The 19364-nt window shown below is 41.3% G+C and overlaps 1 protein-coding gene across 1 annotated transcript in view; it reads right to left on the bottom strand.

Moving 5' to 3' along the window:
* TSHZ3 (teashirt zinc finger homeobox 3) overlaps window positions 1-19364 on the bottom strand; it is a 94749-nt gene that overhangs the window by 72675 nt on the left and 2710 nt on the right. Inside the window, exon 2 of the mRNA XM_056812226.1 lies at window positions 17789-18586. Coding sequence (XP_056668204.1) covers window positions 17789-17828 — 40 coding nt within the window. The 5' untranslated portion in view covers window positions 17829-18586. The remainder of the gene's footprint in view (window positions 1-17788; window positions 18587-19364) is intronic.

Raw genomic sequence — 19364 nt, 5'->3', positions numbered from 1 at the left:
ACCAGCCACCCTCCTATCTTAGGAAATTCATCACCTAACTAAAGGTCCATGCTGCCCTAGTATTCTATACAGCAAATTTGTCTCATCTGTTTCCCCACAGTATCCTCACATGCATGTACACACACGTGTTTGTATATGTTATATACATGTGAACACACATGTGCATGTATATAGTAGCCATTAATATGTATTTGTATACATAGGTGTATACATGTAGATATATCTTTATCTCTAGATATATAGAAATATCTATTGAGATAGCTATTTTATAGCTATCCATCTAAATCTATAGATTATCTATAGCTATCGATATCTAGAGATTATTTTTGTGTGTATTCTGTATATGTATATATGAACATATCTGTATATTTGTGTTATGTACATATTGTACATATATGTTTAGAGAACATTTTTATCTCTATCTACCTCGATATAAATAGAGATAGAGATTGACAGAGATAGAGGTAGTGGAGACAGACAGAGAAAGAGGGAGAGTGAGAGGAGAGAGAGAGAGAGAGAGAGAGAGAGAGAGAGAGAGAGAGAGAGAGAGAGAGAGAGAGAGAGAGATGCATTTTACTACTGGCCCAAAGCAAAAACAAAGACAGAAATCATCTGGTAAAGGAATGAAACATGTTTCCCTATAAAAATCCCAGTGACCCTTTCTACTCTTTTTTCAAACTCTTTTCCCTAATCCCTTTTCAAACACTTTCCTAAAACAAAGAATAGCTATAAAAGTCGTAATAATTACACCTAATATTTGTATGAAGCTTTGAAGTTTTTCAAATTGCTTTCATTTGCATGGAATGGGACTTGGCCGAATCATCTTTTCTACAGAATTTCTGCAGACTCAAAGTACAGTCACTAGGCTTGGTGTAAAATCTGCATTGTGGGAGCAGCTAGGTGGCTCAGTGGATAGAGATCCAGGTCTAGAGACAAGGAAATCAGGGTTCAAATCTGGCCTCAGATAATCCCTGGCCCTGTGGTCCTGGGGAAGTCACTTAAACCCACATTACTGAGCCCTTACACTCCTTTGCTTTAGAACCAATACATAGTATTGATTCTAAGATTAAGGTAAGGTAAAAAACAACTACATTACAGTATCAGAGCTTTAGAAGTTTCCTTAAAGTTAAGTAGTTTAACTCCCTTATCTCACAGCTGAGGAGCTTAGGGTCCCAAATATTTGTGACTTGCTTAAAGTCATAGAGGTAATAAATGGTAGATCCAGGTCTTCTGATACCACAGTCAGCATTCCTTTCATTGTTGTCTCATGTGTCATAAGCCTCAAATGTATGAATTATGCAGTAGATAAATTAAAGTTCCAAAGATAGGAGTTCAAGTCCCACCTTCATCACTTACTCCCAGCAAGACTTTGGACAAATTATTAACCTCTCTAGATCATCTGTAAAATAAAAAGACTGGACAAGATGACCTACAAAGTACCCTGTAGCTCAAATAACTGCATCAGACTAAGTGGAAAGGTCAGGAGAACTGGTTTCAATTTGTGCCTCTGATACTTTCTGTATGACTGAATAAGTCACTCTCTTATAAGGTTTCAGTTTCTTCATCTGTAAAATGATGGAAGTTGGACTAAATGGCCTTTGAGGTCCCTTCCAGTTTTAGATTCAAAATCCAGTGTTCCAACAGAAATCCTCCAGATAATACCAAATATCCTCTAGTTAAGAGCCTCACCATACCCATGCAAAGAAATTCATGTTATTTAAATAAATCTAATGAAACAGCAAATTCACAGAACATTGATATGTGTCTCTACATTCCTGATGTTCTATTTTCTGATACTATATTTTTCAGTGTGTGGCACAGAGAGGGTACTTAATGAACACTTACTGATTAGCTGATTGATTCTCACAGTAGCCCTAACTCAACATCACCTTATGAGTCACAGGAAAGCAATTCCTTCCCATTTTATAAAGGGAAATTCCCCAGGTATAAAGACACTAATGTTCTTTCCAGACATAAACCCAGGTCATCAGAAATATAAAAAGTGAATGCTGAAAGTATCCAAATCTTCTCTAAAGTCCAGTATCAGTATCGCTCCTTTGCTGAGGAAGGTTTTTTGTTTTTTTTTTCCAGCAAATAGTTTAAAATGATAATATCAAGACTGATCTAGGGGGAATGAGACATCAAACACTAACCATGAGAATAACTTTACTTCCTCTCAATTCTGGTTCAAAGAAAATGTTGCCAGTTAAACTTTTCTAACCTTAGTTACTTTTTTTACTTGAAATATTTTGCTACTCAGGGAATCCAGAGATGGGAATCCTTGTTTATATCTTTCTATATCAACTTACCACAGTCTACTTTGCATTATGGCTACATTCAATTCAAATGTCAACTAACTCTTGCCAGGGTATATATAGTAAGCAATAGGAGGGCAGAGAATATATGCCTTTTTTAAAAATTTTCACATCCTCTAAAGTGCCCAACACAAGGTCTTACACACAAAAATTGGGTACCCAGTAAATGTTTCTTGATTTTTAAAAAATGTAATTGAATCTTACTTTTTTTTTAGTTTAACCTCACCATTATTAAGGTATTTTACTAAAAAGCAATACATTTTTCTTAAAAAAAAAAAAGAAGAATGACTATTTTTTTTGGACCAACCTGCCTTCTTTCTTGATTATCTGCCAAATTTAGGAACTAGTTTGGATGACATAAGTCAATAAGCTTCCTCAGAAATTATTTGGAAAAGGAAGTTAGATAATATGGGCATGAAAGGCCAAAGGGAGATGCTCTGCTCCAGCAGGGAGAAAATCACACTTCCTCTGAATAAAAATATCCAGATTCAAAACATCTAATCTCTTCTTCTCACCTCCTTCATGTTGACTGCTCCCAATGAAAGAAGAATCTCAAAGTACTCAAAGTAGAATCTGCCAAATGCTTGTGGATTTCCAGACTTTATCAGCACCTTCCCGGATAAGACAAAGAAGGCAATGGACTCCAAAGGGACAGATTCAGTTCCAACATGGATGGAGCCACTGTAATTTTATAGTGGTTACATATTGAGCAATATACCACTAGGGAACATTAAGGAAGTCATTTCCAAATCAAACTCACCACAGCAGGGCCACAATTTTCATTACACTTTGAGCTTTTTTGGAGAATATTTTCAAAGATCACACAGTTAAGAAGTGACTGAAGTCACCTGTTTCTCCAATTCACACATGATATTCTCATCAGCCTCAAATGATTCCCCTGTTTATATGCAAGCCCATCCTAATGGAAAGGGATATTGGAGGAGGAAAGAGGACCCAGGTTTTTGCTTTTGAAACTTGTCTCTTTTACCGAAAGGTCAAATCTGTCAGCCCCAACAGGCTGGGAAGAAGGAATGACTAAATACTGTCTTCCCTCCATGTGGCTATGGGCACAGAGCTTCAATCATACTTGTCTCTCTGTACAACCAGGACTAAATTTACCTAAGGAGTGTCTCAGTTCTTCTGGGGAAAGGGACTGAGTTTATCACTCTCAAATCAGATATACCCTGGAGAGAGTTCCCCCAACTAAAAAGGTAGTGCTTCCCCCCTCCCTTCTCCATTATCCCAAGCCTCTAGGTTTTTTTCTCCTAATTTTAGAAGTCCTGTTGTTCTGTGGGAAGAGAACAGTGTGAAAACTGAGAATAGTATAAAAGAAAAGAAAAAAGAGAGAAAAAGAGTGGCTCTGTTTCAGTGCTCACAGTATGTTCAGTCAAAGAGCCATTGGTATGGCTTAATAACCAGATATTAATGCTTTCTTTCATTTCTCGAGGAGGTAGCATGACAAGGAAGGAGGAGCACTGGAATATAAATAAGAGAGTCCTGGGTTGGAATCTCTTCTGTTTCCTACCTGTATGACCGTGATCAAGTTATTTCCCAGCTCTAGGCCACAGTTCTTTCGTCTATAAAATGAAGGGGTTGAGCTGATCAGTTCTAAGATCCTATGAATATTTTAGCACCAGGGAAATCACATATATTTTCTTACCTAGAAACCTTTTAGATATTAAAGCATATAACAGGTCCAGCATTGTTTCTACAAAGGAGATCAGTAAAGAAGCATTTTGTTTCAGAATGAGGGATTATGTCAAGCTAACTTTGTGGTTATTGTCCAGTACTTCAAAACACATATTTTATTGGTACATCCTAGAAATGTGTTCTGAAGAGACTTTTCCCTAGCTACCTGGGCGGTCCATGTTAATCAGCTCAAGTCTGGGGGCAGGGGGTAAAGCATCTTGTTTTTATGCTTTTAAAGACCCTTCAAAGTTGAATTCCATGACATCATCTGCCCCCCTTGGCCCCCGACCCTTTGCTATCTGAGCAATGAGTGGAGACCAGCCTGGTCCAGGAACGGAATCCATAATGACTACTTCGACATTGTGACTCAGTGTCTGGGGCTCTGGGCAGGACCCCTCTGGTTCCACCACGGCCAATGAGAGTCACTGGATGGGGGAATACAGAGTACAAAGCCCTGTTGGATGAAAGGGAGGCAATGAATGCCTCCAGACCCCAACCTGGGCCGACTCACTGTACGCTCCCTCCTTCCAGTTACTGCCAGGGGAGATAGTAGTACTGAAAGCAGCTTAGTGCAAGCATGCAAGAGATTTGTGACAGAAAGTTAGAACTCTATGTCAAGCCTTTCATGCAAACAATAAATATTACTTCTGCTCATAATCAGACTTTTCTCCAGCATCGTCTTTGAATGTTGAACCTTTTTCAATTAATTAAAAACTATGCACTGCAGAGTGCATATTTTATCAGCCCTCAGCTGCTTAAGTGTCTAGAAAAGACCAGGCAGTTTTTCTTTCTTTCTTTTTTTTTTCCAGGCAACCCAGAGCAAGTACTTGCAAGGGTCATATCTTTTTAATTATCTTTTCTCTCTTTGATTAATTATTCCGTCTGACAATAGCGTGTTTCTAATGCTATTCACCTGCCTTTGATGATTGACAACTTTTCTGTCTGATTCAAAGCAAACAGCTGCTGCCATGATTGCCTAGCAACCAGGATGTGATGGATGAGTCCCAAAGATGGATGGCTGCAATAAATCATGTCTCCGGCTATAAAACTGAAAAAAGGGGATAAGAATAAAAGCGAACAAAAAACAAAACAAGGTTTCTTCCCATGAGTGCACTCAGCTCCTTACCAATTACACCTGAAATGGACTTTGTGCCTATTAATAGCAAAGTTTTCTAATCAGTAAGAATGTGAGGTTGCCATTTGTATCAAGGTGTGTTTACAATTGTTCCTGCAAATTGGCACTTGTACTCCAATTACCTCCAGTGTTGCACAAGTGCAGGGCAGAGGAGATCAAAGTTTTGCCTTCTTCCATGAAGACTCTACAGGAAACAATATTATCTTTTTATAGTCTCTACTGTGAAGCCAGGCTTTCATGGTAACGAAGAGTATAAATCTGGCACTGCTGGATTTGGGGCAGCTGCATGGAAACCCCAAAAGCAAACTCCAAGTCATTTGTGGATAGAATGAGAAAGGTCAGAATACTAATAAAGTTATTTCAAAACACACACACACACACACACACACAACTATACAGCTGGTAAGTGAGGAAGGCAGGAGAGGAAGCCACCTATAGGTTGTGTCTCAATTCCCTTTCTGCATATCTAGATACTAGACTTCTCACAATAAAGGGAAAAGTTCATCTGACAAGCAACAGGGCCATAATATTCAACGTTTCCACAAATCCTTGACTCTCATTCCTTTAAATGAAAAACTATCCCAGTCCAACTCTCCCTCCCATCATTTTTTAAAATTAATGTCTATACAATAAGTCATACAAGAAGCATTAAATTTAATTAACAAAGCCAAATAAAGTCTCATATTTAATAGAATCCTTGACAATTAAATTTGAACTATCAAGGCCCTCCAAGGAGGAGAGACGGAACAGGCATGCCAGGCCGGGCCATTTTCTACTAAAGGGAACCGAAGGCCTCAGAGGATCGAAGACACATTCTGGATAGTTAGAACAGAGGATTCCACACAAACCAAACCTCATCAGTCAGCCAGCCTGCTTCCCTGAATACTTCCAGTAGGTGGGGGTATCCTGGTATGACAGCAGAAGGACTTAAGAAAACAGAAGGGATTAACCTGGCAAAAAACTAGGAAAACTTACCCCCAAAAGCCCTAGTAAAGACCCTGAGCCTTATAGGACAGTTGCACAAGTAGGAAAGCAAAGGAGGAAGAAATGCCTGATAAAATACTTTTTTTAAAAGGAAGTAGCTTTTATGTGTGGGAGCCTGCATTTCTCCATCCTCATGCTACAGACTAAGCCAGGTAGCTTATATATATATATATATATATATATATATATATTACATATATATACTTGCATTGTGTTAAGTATTTCAAATGCAGAATTTCTTTTTAAGCATGTAAAAAGAGTTAACAATCAGACATTTTGACTTTGGCAACTACAGTTCTGTTTATATTTTAATGCTTTGTACGTGACTACCTCTTTGCAAAAAAAAAAAAAAGTTGCTTGTGTCCTTTAGTCTAAGCTATAGATAGGGACTTACTTTATCTTCTCCTCCTGCCCCATAGTATTCTTTACTTTATTAAAAATTACCCTTTCTTTAAACACTTCTTTAAAGAAAAAAATGAGGACAGCACTCCTATAATGACTGGCTGGTATCTGGTAACAAACAATGGGGTGGGGAAGCAAAGCCAATCCATCATAGTGCATACATCCAGGGGCCCTATTCTGTCCCCGCTCGTCCAACTCTCAAGTTACAGCTTTACACGGCAAGTCTAAATAATATTCAAAATGATAAATGGCACCATAAGCCTGATATCCATCATCAATCTTTTTTTAAGGAACATCCATCTTCAATAATGCACGTTTGAATCATGTGAAGCCGCGAGCTCTCAGATTCATTTACACAACCCCTCACCAGCCTGTGCTGTTTGAATGATACCTGTCAACCAGCTTTCCCCTGGACTGCCAAAACTGAAGGGGGGAGGGTGTTCTGGAAGGGAAAAGAAGGGAGGGGGGGATAAGAAAGGATTCAAAGGGTTGAACAACGTGGTTTAGCAGATAATATAAAAGAACATAACCTCTTCAGTCACTCTGCCAATCTCTCTCTCCGCCCCATGACACCCACAGAGACATATACACACAAAGCTGTCTCCTCTCCCCTCTGTACTGTTCTGCTCTTCAGTTTCCTCCCTCCTCTCTCCTTTCTTCCCCTCCTCTTTTCTCTGTCTTCCTTGCTCTCTTCCCTCTCTCTCTTCTCCCCCTCCTCTGTCTGTCTGTCTGTCTGTCTGTCTGTCTGTCTGTCTGTCTGTCTGTCTGTCTGTCTCTCTCTCTCCTCCCTCCCCCATCAGTAGTGTGGTGCTCACTAAAGCCACACTGTAAGAGAGAGGAGAAGACAGCATCACAAGAAACTGCTTTCTCCTCCCTGTTGTCTGGCCGGGGCCCATTTGATAAATGACATATGTCATTCTGTCAGGAGGGAAGGGTGGGTCAGTGATGTATGACTCTGCTGAAAAGGAAATCGACGGTTTGGCGTGGTGCAGCTCTTCTCCACCAGGATTTAGTTTCAGAACTCGAAAATGAATTCTGCGACGTTTCAAGTGCACACTTAGGGCAGGCTGACGTTTGGCCTGGAGAGAGATCAAGCTTCATTCTCTCTCTGCCCTTCGGATTTCAAAAAACTGTTCCATCAACTGGAAAACTGCAAAAGGACATGCATCTATCAAAGTCCTCACTAGTAATGATTCATGGATTTAAAAAATATATTAAACACATATATACATATCTATATGTATGTATACATATCATTTTTAAAAGAAATTAGACTAGGTTAAAGCTGGTATTTTTATTTATTTATTTTTTTAATGGCAGAGGCCTGACACAAAAGGAAGATAAAAATTAGCATGTTTGAAGTAATCGTCCCACAGCTTGACATCTGCATAGTAAATTTTAAAGGAAAAAAAATGTGTCAGACAGCCATGAGTCGCTCTCTCCCTCCCCCCCCCCCCTTTCATTAGCTCACTGGCAGGGTGGCACTTCTGAACCTCATTACTGCAAGAGGATTTATGAAGCTGAACCCAATGGCAAAGAAAAGGCATCTGTCAATAATTGTAGGGAGCTGCACTCGCAGCTTTGAAATCTCATTAAGTATGCAGTTATCAGACATAAAGATCAAAAACATTACTCAACTACGACAGAATCTTATGGAGGAACATTAATTAGCAACAGGCCTACAGTACAAAAAAAAAAAAAAAACAGACTTCCTCTCACACCTGCCCAACCCACAAACCAAAAGCAACACTCCCCCTCCCTTCAGAAAAAAATAATTCCCAGCATCTGAGACTGATCAAGTAGATGAAACAAGAGAAAGAGAGAGAGAGAGAGAGAGAGAGAGAGAGAGAGAGAGAGAGAGAGAGAGAGAGAGAGAGAGAGAGAGAGAGAGAGAGAGAGAGGCAATGAGAGAAGGAGGAAAGGGGGTGGGTAGAGAAGAAGGGGGGAGGGAGGGGAAATTCAGTTGAGACGGTCTTGGCGGTGAAGAGAGAAAAGGAAGAAGCTGTCAAAAGTTGAGAAGGATGTCAGTACTGGCCCTGATTACAAGGGCCTATAGAGTTCCCAGACCTTTTATCATCCCTGCCATCAAAAACAGACTGTGTGTCACAGAGAGATGACTGATGGCTGCCAGTCTCCCAGAGCCCAGCCAAAACCCCAGGAGGCCCCTTCTTTACTCCCCTCCCTTACCACCCCCCTCCCAGATTCCTAGCCCTCCAGCAACAAGCTTGACCTAGCAGGAAAAGAACTTCAGGCACAGAGCCCAGGCCTTGAGAGACACTCCAAGCAGAGCCCTGCTCTTCCCACAGAACAATTCAGTGAGAAGGTGGTTTGAGGTTTGTTTTTTCAGCTTACTGGAGTTAGCTGCAATACCTCCTCTGCCCTAGACACCAAGGGTCTACAAGGACTTAGAAATAACCCCGAGAAAGCACTACAGTCATTGCCATCATTTCTTTTTTTAAACACCTTCCTCTCACTCCACATTCATCCCACTAGCATCCACTTCTTCATTCTTTGAGCACAACTTCCACATATGATCTTTTACAAGATGCAGGGTAATGGCATGCAAATTTTTAGTGGAAACATGCAAAGTCTTGAGTTGAAGTTGGATCATAAAAATCAAATGCCCTTCACAGTATTAAGTAAGGTTTGCAAGTAACTAAGAGCTAAGGCCAATATTGGTGTTTTATTTTTAGAACCCATGGCATATCTGGTATGCAATATCAAATTGTAGTATCAAATTTCCACCATAGTACTCCATCCCTTTTCTCACCTATACAATCAAAGCTATATTTGTAAATATGATACATAAAGAAAAACTTCATTTTACTTAACAACCTTCCAACAGGAATTGTATTTGCTTCATGTATCAAGCACCTCTAGAATTCAGTGTAAAAGTATCCTAAAGTTGGGATTCGGGCTCTCCTCCAAACAACCAACTGATTTCTTTCTAGGACTCAGCATGATCTCATTATTGTGCCCCAGGAGTCACTGGAACACCATGATAAACCAGTAGGTAGAACCACTGGCACCTTTAATGAATGTTAAATAATAATAATAAAACAATCTCTTCACATTCTACTTCCTATGAGCCCTTTTACACAAAACAGCTCTTCTGTAGTTACCTACAGGCTTTCTGATGTCTTTCCCACAATCCCATGCTGTACCATGAGCAGAGATGCAAAGGAAACCTAAAGACCAATAAGGTTACCATAACCCTATCACTCCCATCCTCAGTGAAAACTGTTTAGTGAAATGGGTATTCCTTAGGAGTAACTGCCACTTCTAAAAAAACAGAATAATTTACTTTTTAACAAGACACATAAGGGGAAGTTTAAGATTCCCAAGCAACCAGCTTTGAGAGACTTTTAAGCCAGACTTTCCCCTCCCAAAAATGTTCTCTCCTTTAGAATATCCATTAACATGGCTTAGATAAATCATCACCTGTGACAAAAGGAACTGAAAGCTGGGCGGTAAACCAGACTTTGTTGAAAAGAATTCTAGCTCAAGTGTTACAATAAGGTGTTTATATTTCTTCATATGCTTACCATATTACCTTTATTATGTGTAACATCAAAGTGATTATCGCAATTACATCTAACAGAATTAATTATATAACTTCCCATCACTCCTGGATACATAATGCATTAGAGGTAAGCCTAAGAAAGAAAACATCTTGATTGTGGAAACTATTGTTGGTGCCTGTTTTCTTCTGCAGCTGTACCAAACTGAAGACAAAATTTAAAAATGGTAGGGCAGAGGAGAATGAGCCATTTGATGGGCAATGAGTATGTGGATAGTGAAGCATATATTTTTAACTAAAGAAAAGGTCTGTTTTCATATTATTTTTGGCACAAATGGTCAGGTGAAAAACATTTAAATTTTTTTTTCATTTTTTTAAAGGAACTGGTTAATCTACCTAACAAATCCGTTACTCCATAAAGAAAAGAGTGCATGGGTGAAAGACTTACAAACCTTTACGTATGCAAAATAAATTCACTCAAAGCTTCATTAATATTAATTTAAATTCAAAACCCATTTACATTAAATTGTTCATTAAAAACTGCCTATTTTATGCAACATGCATTCCTCAAAGAACGCAGAGGAAACTGAAACACATAGGGCTGGATTTAATGATGGGGATGAAATATCAAAAGTAAATGAATTTGAGTCATTTCACGCATATTATAAAGACAGCCCTTTCCTCTCCACCAGCAATGGGCTGGAGTTAGGTGGGCCCTCAGTCAGCCATAATATCCTGCATTCAGTCATTCAAAACTAGTGTATGGAATCTTCTGACTTTCCAAACAGTGGACAACAGAAAATAGGGATGATTCATGGTAAAGAGTGAACGAATATACCCAGTTAAAAATGCTGGACTAGTAAGAACATGTAAAACTACTTTAAGAATCTTAAACAGACTCTAAATTAATGATAACTTTGGCTTAATTGTTTAAAATGTTCATCATGTATGTTGATATTATTGTGTACATGCTTGGTCTAAAATTAACATCATTCACTTCTTCTTTCTCCTCTACCTCTATTCCAATCGCCACTCCCCACAGAATTTTACAGCTTCTGAAAGCTTGAGGGATAAGAGTGTTATGGGAAAAGATTGGGAGGTTCCTCACTTAGTGAACTCCCACACCAAGGACACTTACTAACTTACCCTGTTTCCCAAACAGCTGTTCTGGATGGAAGAAACAGAATCATAATTAATAACATGTGTCCTGACAGGATGAATTAATAATTTATCATTAACCACAAACACTAAGTTAAATTGTTCTTCAAAAGTCACACCTTTGCATATCTGAGAAAATAGGAGGATGAGGAAAAGTTTCACATAACATGGCCTTTTAAGGAACGATTTTTACAAGTCTTGTCCTGGTGCATTTCTTGTTTAACATAAAATAAAATCTAGAGTCAAAATTAATTAAACTTGTGTATCAAAGTGTTACTTAAACTTGTATCTATACCTAATTTTTTTAAATTTAGAGATGATAAAAAATCTTTCCAAATTTTGTTAAAGCCTCTTATAATGTAATTTTAAAAAATCCCTAGATCTACAGTATTGCAGTTTTGCACACTGGTCAATAAATAATTTTATAATGTGAATATGGTCCATTTGCATTATTTCAACTCAGAAACTATGGGGCAAAATTTTCTTCACAATGACCTAAATTATTGAAATCCACAACTAATGCAAATCTTTGAAAGTCAAGGAAAGCTAACAAAATCTATGCCTCTACTCCCTGTGCTTTCCGTAATAACACCAAAGAGAAGGTGTGTGTGTGTGTGTGTGTGTAACAGAAAGCAAGAAATACACTTATGTGTGTGTGTGACAGTGAGAGAGAGAGAGAGAGAGAGAGAGAGAAATACCTTTAACCACATTCATTGTTTAGTGGGATTTTTAAAATTAATTTAATGACTAACTGCAAATACTGGAAACTAGAATTAATCTGTCTGGATAAAAAAAGGCTTACAGACATTTAAATGCATGTATCGGGACACTTTATCAACCTAACATAAAATTGTCATCTTATCTTATTATATGACTATTTTATGCATGTGTCAAAGAATTTAAAAATGACTGCCTGTCTATTCAGTCTAATTACAACTGCATATTATCTGTCTGCATGTACTAGTCCATATCATTGTTACTAAATACAATATATTGTGTTCACCTTTCATTGTTAACTTCACAGATAAACCACAATTTGGGAAATGACTAAAATTTTAAATTCTTATTCTTAAACACCTGAACAGGAATGTTTGGTGACACTAGGTGGTTTCTGTGACTATTTTTTGTCATATATTAACGGGTGATATTCTATTAGAAACGGTGTCAGCACAAAAGGAATGTGTGTACATACACAGGACACATATGTGCACATGTATGTTATGGATACACATACACATGTGTATACTTATATATAGATCATATATAAACATAAAGTCCAATTTTATTTATATACTCAAATATACCATAACTATATGCACAACCTTATAAAAACTCTCATTCCTATGTGCGCACATACATGCCTATTTTGCACATACAGAACTCAGGCTATTTTATAGTTGGTCTAGTGTACAGATAAGAAGGCAATGGTATGAAAGCCATGCAAACTGTATTTGAAATAACTGTGAAACATTCATATCATTGGATTAAAATGTTATTGCTTCTCTACCAAGGCCGAGGAGTTCTAAGACTACTTTTCTGATTCTGGCTTCTATTTCCTTGATGGCCTTCCCCATCGCCCAGGTGAGCAAGGCTTTGTACCTTAAAATTGACCATGTAATGTACCCCCCAGGCGGTCTTTCTAGGCTCTAGTTGATAGTTATCCTGAAAAATATCACTGGAGAATAGAAGAAGGAGGTGGGGGGGGGGGGGATGGTGGTGGTGGTGAACTACTCTAATCCTGCTAACTCACCCTAGCTTCACAGCATTCCCCATAACCCTGCAGCAGTCACAATTCATTCTAATCACTTTACAAAACAATCTTTAGTAAAAAGAGGAAAAATGCAGACTTGTGAGCCAATTTAAGGAATAACTGCTGATACATCAGTTATTGATGATTTCCCTCCTGCTTATGAGTATGCTCAAGGCAAAACTGTGAGGAAGATGACAACATCAACCATTCGCAATAAACTGTGGCCCTGGAGAGCACTGAAGCCCTAACTGACAGTTGTCAAGATAATAGGAGCAGTGGCAGCTGATTCTGGAAGATTCTGCCCTCCAGTTGGATGTTTACCAGAAATGGCCATTCCTCCTTGTTTTTATACTCCATTCTTTTCTTTTCTTTTCTTTTTTCTTTTCTTTTTTGCTTCCTTCCTTTCTTGCTTCCTTCCTTCACATCTTTCTTTCCTTTTTTTTTTTGCATTGTTCCTCATACTTTGCAGGAAAGGAGGGAAAAAGGAAAAGCAGAGGGACAGCCATAACTAATCATTTTGTCAGCTTGCTGCTGGGAGGAATCTTTGTCGAACAGAGAAATATGTGGCAGGTTTGGAGGCAAATGGGATCTATAACAGGGTCTGCTCCCATGAGTACCTACAGAGAGCTACTCTGACTACATAGCTATGTTTACTTTGGTTGCAGGGAAGAAGTAGACTATAGAACAGACTGAAAAGTTGCAAAGCCAGGTCTAATTTTCCAAAGATACACTAGAACAGGTTGTGGTGGTTGGTCCTAACCTGGATCATTCTAACCAGAATTCTGAAAGGCATTTAGGTAGTTCCTTAGTTAAGTCTTATTAGCCATTTAAGGAAAAACTTATGGAACAATGTTTGCAAACCCAACGGAAAGAAAGGTTTCAAGAAAGGTGCTAAAAAATTCAAGTTCTTCATGAGTTTACTCTATTACATCGAGGCTCCAAAGGAGGATCATTTTCTTTCAAAGAATGAAACTTAAAAGTAGCAGGTGGGTTGAGAACCATTTGGTGAAAAGAAAGAAAAAGAAAGAATTGGTTTTCTATTACCCTGAGGTACATATGTTCCTCTAAAGAAATAAATTCTACAAATAAAAGATGTCGCTAGTTATTAAGAATAACTACAACCCGTGATTTCTTGATCTTTAAAAAAGATATTTATTATTTGTTTTTGTTAAGAGAAAGCTGCAATTTTTAGAAAAGCCTAATAATAATAACTTTTCTCAAATTAGACTGGCCTCCATTAACACTGTGGGATTCTAGCTTTCCCAAATATCACCTAGTTGGCACAAACATATGTTATCTTAATTGGTAGATTTTGAGAACTAAAACTATTATTCTTTTAAACAGGTGAGCAAACCTCTATGTCTCACCTTCTCCCACAATGGGGTATGGGAATGGGGTGGGGACCCAAGGGAAGAGGAAAGTCACCAGATCCTGAGTTATTTCACTCCTTTACAATCCCAAAGTAAGAAATGATTGCTTTTCAAAAATTCTTGGAGACAGCTTTAGTCTTCCACAGTGTGGTGTTAACACTTGGGCTAGACATAAAGAATTTGTGCACCTGTCTGTTATGTCTGCAAGCTCTGTACAGCTGAGAGTTCTTTGTTGTTGTTATTCTACTCCAGACCATTAAAAGGGCCCTAATTCCTATGACATGATTATCCAGGTACCAAAGCCCATTTGTCACCTGCAGCAGAAAATTGAGTTAATGCACAACTAAAGGCAACCAGGACTGTGTAATATCAACTTGATTACATCAAACTAGCTGCAAACCTAATTCTACTGGATGACACTGCGTCGAGCTTGTCATCTCCAATCATTAAAGCTGTCAGGAATCCATCAGGTTTACAGCTAATTAGGTGAACACTAATGAAGCTGGCAAAACAACTTTTCTTTTTTTATGGCTGAGCGGACCTTTCAGTTTGGAGGGAGAAAAATTCTCGAGTATTCTCTAGGTTGCTGGGAACTGGATTTTCAGAGTTACCAATCAGCAGCCATCTTTTTTTTTAACCCCCTCTATCAGTACAAAGCAATCAATTTGTCATCACTCTCAGTATGCCACAAAAGCAGTCATGAACCTTATAACTTGCAGCTGTGAGGACCCAAAAAAAAAAAAAAGGAGGAGGGAATGGGAAGTTTCTTGTCCATCTAGACAAAAACCTCACACAGCTCACTTATTGGTCTTTATATACTTATCACCAGCATAAATGTGGAGGGTATTTTTTTTCATTCTTCTTAAATAAGTGGCCCTTCAGTCATTCTCCACCCCCTCCTCCTCATGTCCATTAGGCAGAGGCATTTTGATAAAGTAAAGCCAAAGCCAGTGTATGGGGGAAGAATGAAAGCACTCACTCTGCCAACTTCTGATTGACCATTAAGCTATTGATGAATGTGCCTGTCAGGAGAGAGACAATTAAATCAAATATGAAACAAAGTCGTTTTGACGGGTCATTTTGATAGAGCAAAAGCATTCTTCCATCTCCTATTAGTCCTGCAGTCAAGTTTTTATAATGAATATTTCTTAACTAACCTGCTAAATCTTGGTTGTTTTGCAAAAGGTATAAAAAAATTCCTGCAGCATAGGCTGCTCTTGAAAGGGAAAAAGTCTGCTTCCAGTTTCTTTAGTATTCTAGCATCAGGCAAGAGGATCAGATTTGGTGAGTGACATTGAAAAGCTGAACTGCAAAGAGATTACCAGACCAAATTTGAAGATGTTAAAATGAACCCTATGTAAATTACAAGACACACAGACAACTAAAAATGTATGTCCAAAAGAGAAAGAAAAGTCTAGTACTTTTAGAATTAAGCCCTGGAAAATAGTATGAACTTTACTAGGCAACTTTTGAAAGAATGTATTATCAAGCTAAACTTTGGGAGGTTTCATTGATGTACTTAATATCCCAGACTCCTTTATTTAAGTTAAAAATTAATCTGACAGAGTCCTCAGCATCTCAGTTCATTGAGCACTTCATAATATAACTCTATCACTCTGAAACTTTCTAAACTTGGGTTAATCTGGAAACAAGAAGAAAAATATACGCCCCAGAAAGTCTATCTCTTTCCATGGTATTCTAAAGACACTGACTTATAAGAGCATGTGCCTAACAGAGAAGTAACTATGTAAACTCCCAGTTACCCTATGGAAAGGATTGATATAGAATTCATCTTACTTGGGCTCCAACTGTCAGATTTCTGCAATTTCCTTTTTTCTCCATAGGAAATGAACTACCAGTACAGTATTTAATATGTACTATTTAAGAACTAGACTAATGAAACCTCCTCCTCCTCCTCCTCCTCCTACTGCTGCTGCTCCTACTATTGCTACTGCTGCTGCTACTACTACTACTACTACTATTACTATTGCTGCTGCTGCTACTACTACTAGTATTACTGTAAGATACACTTAGGTAGGAAGTACTTAGGTACACTGAACACATAATTTCCAGCCTAGAAAAATTCAGCATATACTTGGCCACCAGTCTTCTCCCCCTCCCCCTCAGCTCCTCCCTCTGCCACCCCTCAAACACTTAATCCTCTCGTTTGTGCAACATCATCTGTACCTCTCCACCTATGAGTGTTACTCATATCAAAATACATCTTGTCCATATGTGGTCCTCTCAAACAATCCTCCAGAAATCCCTGATCTACTGACAGGGCTTGCCTGACGTCACAGAGCCTGGCGTTACTGGAGCAAGTGATTTATTGATGTTTATTGGGAATGAATAGATCAAAGGCAGCAGGATGACAGGCGATCAATCAGTCATCAAATCAAGGATGGCAAGAGGCCAGAAATCCTTCTAGCGGTCCACATGCCCCCAACTGACGATTATTGCAAAATAATGTTTGTGTGTGTGTGTTGTCTTTGGTTCATGGGCTGGTTTGCCAGAAGAAGAAAAAATAATTAAAAATCTGCTCAGTCTTAACAGGACTTGACAGTCCTGGCCCAAAAGAAAGAAAAGAAAAAGACAACTATTCAGATGTAGCCCAGAAAGTATTAGGAAGAGAAGAAAAGGAGAGTAGTAAGGGGGGTGGGTGGGAGGGTTGAAGGCAGGAAAGGGATTTAAAGCCAGCATCAAAAATATTCTTGACAGTCATCTGACAATACACAGACCCTTCTCAGCTTCGGCCTCCTCTGCGGCTTCTCAGCTTGGGCCCAATAAATGAAAAATCAATAGGATTAGCCCAGAGGTTGCCAAAGGGACCATGGGCTCCTTAGAGGAACTGGAGATGTCCCCAGCTCAGCCCCGCAGGAGGGAAAGGCAGCTTCAGGCCAAGTTTTTTTTTTTTTTTTTTGAGGGTAGAGGTCTCTCCCGGTGTCTCTTTTAAGAAACCAGATGACCCATTAAGTCTCTCTCTCTCTCTCTCTCTCTCTCTCTCTCTCTCTCTCTCTCTCTCTCTCTCTCTCTCTCTCTCTCACACACACACACACACACACGCACACGCACACACACATTTACCCTCTCAACTAAAAAAAAAATTTTTTTTTTCAAGAAAAAAAAGAGGTAAGTCAGCCACAAATTGCAAGGAGGCAGTGCTTGCTTCTTTCCCAAAGTGAGGCTCCAGAAGTCCGGAGGAAAGAGGAAAGCAGGGGAAGAGAACTAGGCATCCAAGGGAGCTGGATGCCCCAAATCCGACAACCTCACACATTGACATATTGCAAATCCCTGAGTTACTCTGAAAATAGTGAGGGCAGATGGAGCAATGAAATGCCGGAAGGTGAAAATAAATCGGACCCGGGGAGAAAAGCGAGGGAACGGCAGGAACGGGAAAGGGATTGGGGAACCTTGGAAGGAGAAACAAGAGGAGGAGGAGAAGAAGGGAGAGAAGAAGGCTGGTACCTGCTGCGCGCCGGGGCGCTTGCTGCTTTCTCCTCGGCATCCTGCTCTCCAGCGACTGCTGCTGCCGCCGCCGCCGCCGCCGCCGCCGCCGCCGCCGCCGCCGCCGCCGCCGCCGCCGCCGCTGCTGCTGCTGCCAGGGGTAGGGGGGTGGCGAGCGGAGAGGGGAGGGAGGAGAAGGGAGGGGAGTGGGTGGCGCTGGGGTTGGAGCTCTGGGGGGGGGAGGTTGGCAGAGTTATCTCAGCCTCCCCCCCGGAGATCTCCCGTGTGATCCTGCTTCCTCCAGTCTCTCAGCTTTTCCCCCCTTCTTGCTCATACACGATCCCACAAACGTGAGGGAGGAGGAGAGGGGAAGAGGGAGGAGGGAGCAGGAGGGAGAGGGAGGAGGAGGAAGAGGAGGGAGGGGAGGTGGTAGGAGGACGGAGCTGCCGGCAGAATGGGAAGTTTGACAAATCGCCCCGGAGGCAGGAGGAGGAGGGGGAGGCGCAGCCGGGCCTCCCCCTCCCCGGGCCCAGATGAGGTGCGCCTGGTTGTGGGGCGGAGGGGGGGGAGCAGAGAATTGGAGGTGGGGGAGAGGGGGAAATCCGAGGATGGAGAGCAGGAGAGGAGGGGCAGAGGGGAGCCCTAGCTCCTCTTCCAGCCCCAGCCCGGGCCCTCCCCGGGGGGAGGGGGCTCACGGCATCCAGTGGGGATGTGCGGACAGGCTGGCCGGCCCGGGCGGCCGCAGCAGCCGCCGCTGCAGGATCAGCGGTCCTCGGAGCCGGCGGCTGGGCTGGAGCCGCGGCGGCCGCAACAGGCAAGCTTAAAGGAAAACGAGATGATCGTATCACTCAACTCGGCTGGAGGGGGGGGGGCGGCACCGAGCTCCCCCCACCCCCCGCCAACCCCGGGACATTCTCTCCTTAGCTGCTCCACGGGGGGAGGGGGCTGAGCCCTCTTCCCGGTCCCCTCCCCGCCCCTCCTCTCTACTCCTCGCCCCTCTCCGGGTGTAAGCTCCGTCTCCCCTTCCCGCCCCTATCCCAGGATTGCTTGCCCCCCCCCCTCCCCGCAGCCGCCGCCACCGCAGCCGCTGCCTCCTTCCGCGCCCGCCCTACCCCTGCCCCTCTGCCCCAGCTGCTGGTCCCACTCACCCCTCCCGGGAGACCAGGGCTCTTCACTTTGCTGCCCCTAACACCGAGTCCCTGGGTCAGGCCTGGCCGGGCCCCACGCACCCCCCTTTTCCTCCTATCTCACCCCCCCCCCCTTCGCCGGGCACTCTTTTTCGCCCGCTTTTGTCTAAAGGCCTGAAATCTGTCACGGCAAGTCCGATCGCCCCACAAGATGACAGTCAAACATTCATGAAAAGCAGTTTCCGTGAGAGACTGAGAGAGGGAGGGTAGGAGGGCGCAGGCAGAGCCCAGGGAGAAGGAGAGAGGGAAGCCCAGGACCGCAGCTCCTGCCCCCTTTCACCCCCCTCCTCCCGCCCCAGCTCCTCCTCCAGGCTGCCCCCCCCCATGGACACTTTCCCCAATTTCTTTTACTAACAAACTTTCCTCCTATATAGGGGTTCAGGGGGTTGAGATGGGGCGGCTCTAAGTTT

The sequence above is a fragment of the Monodelphis domestica genome, chromosome 1 (assembly GCF_027887165.1).
Source record: "Monodelphis domestica isolate mMonDom1 chromosome 1, mMonDom1.pri, whole genome shotgun sequence".
NCBI classification, from domain to species: Eukaryota; Metazoa; Chordata; class Mammalia; order Didelphimorphia; family Didelphidae; genus Monodelphis; species Monodelphis domestica.
Note: the sequence above shows the minus strand (reverse complement) of the source record. Positions and strands in the feature narration are given on the sequence as shown.